Source organism: Ascaphus truei, chromosome 13 (genome assembly GCF_040206685.1).
Source record: "Ascaphus truei isolate aAscTru1 chromosome 13, aAscTru1.hap1, whole genome shotgun sequence".
Lineage (NCBI taxonomy): Eukaryota > Metazoa > Chordata > Amphibia > Anura > Ascaphidae > Ascaphus > Ascaphus truei.
The window spans coordinates 19701621-19711129 of NC_134495.1; the positions used below are offsets into that span (position 1 = coordinate 19701621).

The 9509-nt window shown below is 45.9% G+C and overlaps 1 protein-coding gene across 2 annotated transcripts in view; it reads right to left on the reverse strand.

Moving 5' to 3' along the window:
• ACACB (acetyl-CoA carboxylase beta) overlaps positions 1–9130 on the reverse strand; it is an 83853-nt gene extending 74723 nt beyond the window's left edge. For both annotated transcript variants that reach the window (XM_075568783.1, XM_075568781.1), the window contains exons 1-2: positions 8975–9130; positions 2495–3056 (exon numbers count right to left, since the gene is read on the reverse strand). In XM_075568783.1, coding sequence (XP_075424898.1) covers positions 2495–3048 — 554 coding nt within the window. In that variant the 5' untranslated portion in view covers positions 3049–3056; positions 8975–9130. The remainder of the gene's footprint in view (positions 1–2494; positions 3057–8974) is intronic.
• Positions 9131–9509: the final 379 nt, after the last annotated feature.

Here is a 9509-nt window from a genome sequence, read left to right on the forward strand (position 1 = left end):
TTTTTGCACTAGTATTTTGCACTAGTATTTTGCACTCTTGCATAATTAACTCATCTTTCTGTGCCCGATAAGGGACTTTTACGGACTGGCGCGCTGCTGTTTTTCATTCTCTGTGACCGTGCGTGGGACTCTTTGTGCCACACACTGACGTGCAGGAGGAAACGGCTGGTTTGCCCGGCCAAGGTCACGCTGTTTGTTTTCACAACATGCCTTAAAGGTGCAATCCCTGGTACATGACCAAAAATAACATTTTTATAAAGAGTTGAACAATCTAATTGGCTTCCATAAACAAACTCAACTGTGCTAAAAACAAAGATTTGTTTGGTAATCAATCACAATTTGCATTTCCTTGGGGCTTCTGTATAAGTATTTGTCAATCAAGTGGGTTTTTTGTACCCTTTGCTCACCCTATCCTTATCAGAGGGGTAATAAAGATAAGGGGGGGTGGGGGCGACCACTTTTTGATCATGCAGTGATATGAGACAAAAGCAGGGCCACAGACAGCTTTCCGTGGCCCAGGACAACAGTTTCAACTGCCCCCCACCCCAGTGTCGGCGGTATTGCGAGACTCCCCCTGTATCTCTCACATCCCCATCTCTCCCCTCCATCCCTCTCCTTCCCACCTCCAGTGTCAGCGGCCTTGCAAGATCCCCCTTCTATCACTCACACCCCCATCTCTCTCTCCCCTCTCCCACCCATCTCTCTCCTATACGCACAAGCCCACCTCTTTCCCACCCCCCCACCTCTCTCCCACACCCCCAGCTTTCTCCCACCCCCACCTCTCTCCCACACCCCCACCTCTCTCCCACACCCCCGCCTCTCTCCCACACCCCCGCCTCTCTCCCACACACACAATCCCTCCCACCACACACATAATACTCCCCTCCACATCGCACACATAATACTCCCTCCTCCACAGCACACAGAAATACACATCACACACCTCACCCCCTGCACATCACACAACCCCCCCTGCACATCACACACACCTTCCCCCTGCACATCACACAACCCCCCCTGCACATCACACACACCTCCCCTCTGCACATCACATACACCCCCCTGCACATCACAAACCTCCACCCTGCACATCAAATACCTCCCCCTGCACATCACATCTCTCCCTGCACATCACACACCTCCCCCCTGCACATCACAAACCTCCATCCTGTACATCACACACCTCTCCCTGCACATCACAAACCTCCCCCCTGCACGTCAAACACCTCCCTCTGCACATCACACACTTCCCCCCTGCACATCACACCATCCTTTACATCACACACCTCCCCCCCCTGCACATCACACACATCCGTCCCCTGCACATCACACACATAATACCCCCTCCACAGCACACACGTGCACACCACTGATGTTGCGCCGTGTAACCTTCTAACTTGCAATGTGGGGGTGGGGCCTACACGGGAGGCCGCAACAGCAGCGGAGAGAGGTCAGCTGGGGCCCGGCCAGAGGTCGGCCCAAGTGCCAGCTCCAGCCTGCGGGTCCCCCCCGCAGCCTCCGGACTTGGGAGCAGCCAGAGGAAATCAAAACCCCTCATAAGTCTCAGCTCACCGGGTTTACAGACTGACTTTAGAAAATTATGTAAAATGTCTTATAGCTTTGAGGTTTTGGTAAATTAGGCATCAATCACTCAGATGTGATCCCTTAAACATGTCACTGCCATCAGTACACTTTGCTCCTAGAAGGGCTGACCCCATAAACATGTCACTGCCATCAGTACACTTTGCTCCTAGAAGGGCTGACCCCATAAACATGTCACTGCCATCAGTACACTTTGCTCCTAGAAGGGCTGACCCCATAAACATGTCACTGCCATCAGTACACTTTGCTCCTAGAAGGGCTGACCCCATAAACATGTCACTGCCATCAGTACACTTTGCTCCTAGGAGGTACTGACCCTTAACCATGTCACTGCCATCAGTACACTTTGCTCCTAGAAGGGCTGACCCCATAAACATGTCACTGCCATTAGTACACTAGAAAAACATTTGTAATGTATGCTCAGGGGGGCAAGATGCTAACATTAAATGAGTTAAACTCATCTAGGCTTCCGGTGGAATTGCTGCTAAACAGTTCATGGATGTTACTAATTCTATGAATTATAAAATATTGCAAAGCTAGGGTTTCAACTATTCTCCTCCGATAATAACATTGACATCTTTTTGGTTAATTCTCTGAACAATCATCGTATGGCATGTGGTTGATCGATGATATATTATATGTCTACATTTCATACATAACTACCTATTACATATGTAAATGAAAAGTGTACGATAGTTACCAAGCAACAGGAGTAATGGACACACACGGCTTGGAACATACCATGCTGATGGCCAGTCGAGAAAGACAATGGAAACTCAACATAACGTAGACTCACCAAAGGTAGGTGATATTCCTAACGGAGCATATTAGGGGTCTGCCGTGTCCCAGTGCTAAACACGGCTTGACTATGGGAATATGGAGATGTCCTTACCGCATGGTTGTGCTTAAGGATTCGATTTCTGGCAGGGAGGACAGAGACGGTGCCTGAGAGCCGAAGCTGGTGAGACTGCTCCTCCTGGCGGCTTTAAATGACCCGCACGCAAATTCGTCATCGGAAGAGTTGTCCTCGGAGGAACCCAGGATAAACTTGGACAGGGGCTTCTTCTTCGTCTTGGGGTTTACGGATGGCGCGTGACTTCCTTGCGAGGGAGCGAATTTCAGCTGCTTCTGATCTGGCTTTGGTGCGGGAGACGGGGTGATTGGAGGTAGTGAACCAGGCCGATGTGCTAAGTCCAAACCTTGTGCTTGACCTATGGGCTTTACATCGGCTGTAGATTGTGCCCTGAGGTCATCTTCTGTCCCACCTCCCACCCCAGCTTCTGCAGGCTGTTGACACTCTGTTTTTTTGTCTGCTTCCATGTTGCTTTTACAGATCTCCGATAGTGCCAGGAACTTCTTCTTACACGGGACAACCTGAGTCTTCACCAGGGTTTTCCAAAAGAACCACAATGCAATCAACAATGATGCCAAGGCCAACGTTAGCATTCTGAAACCTAAAAACAAACAGAGTAACCCATGAGGATCCCGTGTACGTCACCCCATCGTTATTACAACGTCCATAGATGGTTATGACTGAAGCAGTATTCCCCAAACTCAATTTTTGTTCTTTTTTTTACATTTTCTTATCTACATTTGGGGTGGGGGTGGGGGTCATTCTATACATGCCAAAGTGGCCTGACCAATTCCTGTCCCAAATCCTCAGTAAAGTCAGTGCTTCAGACTATATAGAAATGACCCATTAGAGCTTAATTTCTCCGGAACTGAAGGGCCCCTGAAGATCCAAAACTCCTCCAGTTTACTGGCAAGTGCCCGAAACACTGGGTGTAGGGGAGGGTCTGCCGTGTTAACAAGGCTGTTGTTGTCATCAAAAGTGTTAAGAATGTCACTGTTCCCTTTTCGCCACTAGGCGCTGCACTGGAACACGGTGTTTGAATATCCTAACCACAAATAGAGGTCATTTTCTAATACTTTATAGAGTCCCTCTGACCTTCATGTAAGCAATAATAATTTGTTATTCAGAACAACATCTGCCTAATGAATTAATAAGCGGATCACTAAACCGTGGGTGGCTGTTACCGTGACATATCAGACATTTTAATTCAGCAGCTACTTGTTCTTTAGTGATTGATCCCCACAGTATTTCTATATGTGTTTAACCATGCACCCTTTCACTGCCAGAAAAGCCAGCATTGCCTTGAAATGTCTAGTGAGCTCCACTTAGAGGGATAAGCGTCCAACTTTTAAGACCCAGTGATGTATTTCTATGATAAGGGCACAGGGAACCCAGCCTGCTGTAAACAGCTCATCATTTCATGAATTACTTAGGGGTTTATTCAATAGAGACCGAAGAGGCTGATCGGGCTGTTATCAGCAGAAACTCGCCAATGAAGTCAATGGGGAATTTCAGCTGAAAATGGCCAGATCGGTCGTTTCAGGAGATATAGAATAAACTTCGTCGGGCAGTGATCCCCAACAGGGGGTTCGCCCCACAAACAATCTGTAATGGCGGCTCCCAGGCAGTATAGCGGGGTCCTTAGCCCGTGTGGGGACTTTGCACTTAGTAAGACCCCAAACTGCCCCTTAGCATGGGGGGGTATCGCTGTCACTCACAGCAGGAGCTTCCAAAGTCGCTCCCCACAATGCTTTGCATCCACAGCGGCAAGGCATTGTGGGACGTGACTTTGGAAGCTCCCGCAGTGAATGACAGCTACACCCCCCATGCTGCCTGCACACACTGAGGGGCAGTTTGGGGCTTTATTAACCGCATGTTCCCCCCACAAGCTCAGGACACGACACTGCCTGGGATCGGTCACACAGCTCTGTTAGCGACAGTCTGAGGAGTCGGCAATAAGATTTATCCATTAGGGGTTCGCGGGACAAATACTTTCTATCAGGCGGTGCCCAGTGTAATAAAGGTTGGGAACCGCTCTGTTAGTGATAGACTTTGAAAGACGTCTCTATTTGTATTGCAGAATATGTGTTCTCAGCCCTGATATAACCCTTTCTAGCAGCAAAAGGTTTAAAATGAACCTGTGTTAATAAAATGTATAGCTCCACAGAAAGCATCCTCTACTTTGCAGATTAAAAATGCGGATAATTTACAGGCGTAAAACAAACTCCATTTTTGAGCCACAGAATCATGCTGCCTTCAGGTTTGTGGAAGATGGAAGGTTATGGGGTTTTGCAATGAGAAGGGTTTATTTTGTGTTTCCCTGGCTACTTCTGCAGTGTGCCAAGTGGGATTATGCACTCGGATTCCCTACAAACAGCAGCATATGACAACTGAAGGTAACAGTGGGTCTGACCTCTGTCATGTCCGAAACACCAGCAAGTTTAAACTACAACTAAAGGGGCAACCTTCCTAGGACCAAAGTGAGCTAATTCCAGTGACCTGATTAAGGGGTCACACGTGGGTGATTGACACCTGTTTTTCCCAAACCTGACACCTATGTGTATATTTAATGTGTGTTAGTGAGACCTGGGAGGGGGTGATAGCCTCTGGCTGCTCCCTTGTGTGAGATGTCCCTGTGTGATCAGCAAGAGCTTGTACAGCCAGAGCCCCCCTCCCCAACTCCTCTTATCTTTACTGACATTCAACTGGCCGACTATGGGATTGCACTTTTAAAAAGGAACCACCACGTTGTCTCTTTGATTGGTTAAGAAAAAAAATAAACGTTATCTTGAAGTTTGTGATACTTGTATTTGGACTGACAAAATAAAATGCAGAAATTCTGTCCTGAGCCCCAGCCATCCTGTGTCCTGCCCATGTCTGTCACTTCTTTAGGAGAAAAGTCCCGCTGACGTTATGGGGACAGTGACCTCGTGTTACTAAAGAAGCCCACTATATCCGAGGAGTGAAACAGTTTTAACACATCTGACACACCTGTTACAGACTCGAGCAGTGTGTATGCTGTTCCCCAGAGGAGTTAGTACGTGGTTTAGGGTGGTATTGTAGACACGTGTTTCTGCTGCGGTGAACATGCCAAAGTATGTCTGTTTACATGGTTTGAACTTCACAGTGTCATGTCACATGGTGACGCTGGTTCTGTTGAGGACAGAGAGTACTGACATTTTGCCAGCACCACAGGAACCCACAACAACTACCGTATATATAATATTGTAATAATGTCTTTAGAGATCTGCTATATGAATGGAGCTGAAGTCATCCTGCAGTATACTCAACAGTGTCAGCTGTACATCAGGAAGTCACTTGGGTCTATGGAGAAGCTCAGTGATAATGTCGCTGTCTTTGGTGTTGGTGACCCTAGTTCAACTCCCACTGTCGGCTCTCCTTGTGTCGTTGGCCAACTCACTTTATCACCGTCAGGCACCAAAAGTAGATTGGAAGCTCAATGGGGCAGGGGCCTGCAAACTTCTATGTACAGTGCTGTGTACATTGTCAGCACTACATAAGAAAATATGTTATCATTAATATTATTATAGCTCCAGGGCTATATTTGTGGGGTACCTCATAGGAACGGCGTTCTGGCTCCTTTATTTTATCAACAAGAAACCACATACTGTATAATCATTATAAAATGTTTAGGAATAAGGCTGGATACTGACAGAGAGGGAAAAACCTGGCTACTTGTTGTTAATCTTAACTGAACCTGAAGGTCTCCTGGAGCTCATCAGTAGTCCTCCTGACATCAGTGGTCCTCCTGACATCAGTAGTCCTCCTGACATCAGTGGTCCTCCTGGGAGATATTTGTGTGCCAGTTTTGAAGAAAAAAAAATGGAGCCAGACTAAAAAGATGGCAACCAGGGACTCCTGATGATGTGCAACTTTTCTATTAGCCCCCCGCGAGCCCTGGCCACCATATTGTTTCCCCACTTTGTCTGGTAGTCAGCCAGTTAATCCAGCTCTCACTGCTCATGAGCAAGGGGGTCCCAGACCACCAAGGATCTCCAGGGGACCCCCAAATTCAGGTATTAACAAAATTAATAGTTTAGCCACATTGTTGCTTCAAAGACAGACTATTTATTGTAGTTAGGATGTAAATAATTTGTGCTTTGCTTCGAGTTCTAGCAACTTTGTGCCCACAAATACACTTCCCAAGTTGGGAAACCACCATACTCTTCCACCATAACTATTTAACACCTATGTGGTCTGATTTCTGTGTTCTGTACCTACTGAATACCAGCTGCACCCACACTGCCCTATTCCTGCCAGTGCAAAGGAGTAGCGCCATTATCCCTCTCACGTTCTTACTGGTTGATCCTCGGAACTTACGCTAATTACAACGAGCGCCAAATTGACGTCACACTTACTACGTGGAAAAGAAAAGAGACTGTGACCGATATTTCATCAACGAGTTAAAGGGAATTTATTACCACTGTATAGTGCCTTTGACGTTAATGAGCCCAGTTTAACTCCCATTGTCAACTCTCCTTGTGACCTTGGGCAAGTCAAGATCTCAAAGCATCAGGGAGACTGTATTTATTAATTGTTCAGATGCCGTCGTCCGAAGTGATCACTTGCTCGGAATCTCCACTATTACATATTAACGAAAGAACTATGGGAAGGCTGTTGATCCAGGGAGTAATCTGATTGCCAATTCTTAGAGTTGGGAAGGAATTTATTTTTCCCCTTATGAGATATCATTGGATGATATGTCACTGGGGTTTTTTGTTCGTCTTCCTCTGGATTTATATACTGTAAGTACGGATATAGGATAAAGTATCTGTCGTCTAAATTTGGCATAGGTTGAACTTGATGGACGTATGTCTTTTTTTTCAACCTCCTCTACTATGTAACTATGTAACTAAAATGCACGTATTTCCAAAGAGTCAAAGATCGGAGGGTGGGATCCACCAACGTAGTGAATAATATTTAATTATAATAATAAATAATACTTGTCACTTATACGTTTGCACAGCAAGGGAAGGAATGGCGTGTGATTTCCATATGACTGAAAGCAGAACCTAGGACAGTGTGTTTAGGGAAGGAATCCGGGAAGTGTTCACCCGCAGGCTCAAAATTCAGTGCCAACATGTTTCCAAAATAGAGAGGTCTCCCTTACTGGGCACAGCAACTGGATCTATGTGGGACAAGGGTCATCCTGTCCCTTAACATTACATTACTGAAGCTGCCTTTGCTTCGGTGGAACGCGAGTTGGATTAACCATTTCACATCCAGCGTCCAATAATACACATTCATAATGTAGGGACCTACCAATGGTAGCTAACTCTATGCTGGGTTCTTTTCAATAAGAAGTTTCATTTCATTAGCACAGTGGCTAACCCCTCAGTGAACGGGCTGACTCACTGCTCTTTGAAGTGGGAGAAACAGACAGAACATACAGTATCTCTCCCAAAGTCTAACTCACCAGTGTTAGATTGTAAGCTCTACTAAACAGGGGTCGCTTGCTCCTGTAATGTCAATTACACCAGTGATATACACAGGCAATGACTTTATCAATGAGGGGTCAGAAAGCTGTGCAGCTAGATCCACTTCCAGGTAGGTAAGGCACTCAGGAGTTGGGTTATCATGGGGATGTCTTATTTGACCCTCATCAAGGCAAAGAAAACCACTGCATTGAATGTAAGAATCTTGTTTAACAAGGCTGTGATTAGTGTGCGATGGTACTAAAGCGGAACAGAGAACTAATACTTTTTCATTTACAACCCCCATAATACCGCCTTTCTTCTTACCGACTATTAGTTGAACTTTATTTTTAAAGAAAAGTGGATTTAAGGAAAACTCTCCTGCTCTGCTTTCCAAGCATACACATTGTATGTCTTTCCGGATTAAATATCTTTTCCCCAATGTTAAATAAATAAATATATAATATTTTGAAGTCAAACACAGTACCGCTACTTTTTCTTAGCAGTCACTTTAACCTGTGAATGAAAGTATCTGAATACATCCTTTGCCAGATCTACTCCAAAATGAATTTGACACGCAGCCCTTCTCCTCCCCGGAGTCAAGCGCCTACTATGGCATTACAGAGAGGAGATTTCAAAACACCCAGAACATTTCACGAATACAGGTTTTGTAGGGAAAAGGGCGCTGGAACCACATGGAAAGAAAAAATTATCCCCTCCCATTTAGTATCACCAGCCCCAAACCCAACAATGTCACAATCACTGTATGAGGTTTCTGGTTGTGACACACACATTCTTTGCACAATTTCAAGTGGTTTGGCAACAGCTACAAAACCCTCTTGAAAATAAAGTTGGCAGGTCTGAAATCCCCCCACCCCACAATAATAGCCCTATTTAATCACATATGATCCTATTACATAATATATAATAGGATTAAGCTCTTACACACGTTGCCCCAACCGACTTCAACAGGATTACCCTCTTTAGGGGTCATCTCCCCTTTGACATCCCTCAGTGGGCTCCTGTACCGCAAATTAAATCACTATCTCGATAATAAGAGTCCCCCTACCCCCTTATACCTTACCTATCCATCCCGCAGACGTGCTGGGGCTGGCCCCTGCTCAGATCAGTGCGAGTCCTGTGTGCAGCTACACAGGCATGGCTGGTACTGTACAACTGACAACACCAGCAACATCCCTCCAACCAGGGCCCGGGAGAGGCGGGCTAAGCAGGCCCCACGTTACTATGACAACGGAACAAGGTCAGTATAATCTAGGAAGGCCCTTGGAACGCATGGTAACGAAGTAGGATTGCAGAGTTGCGTTCCGGGGAGGGCTTGTAACGTATCGCAACCAAGTAGGAAGCGGAGACTGCGTTCCAGGGAGTTTGCGTTCCAAGACTCGCTCCGCCCACCTCTTCTTGTATGGTCAAATATGGATCAGCGTGAGCTATCGCAGTTAAAGCCTATACTTCATCATGTAGGTTTAAATCCCACAAAGGCCATTTAAATGCAGTTTTTTCAAACCTTTCATGACAAATTCAGAAAATAATGTTATTTACATTTATAAATCAAACTTAAGTGTTTGATCAGAGCCCTCCTGATTAGAAGAGGAAACAAA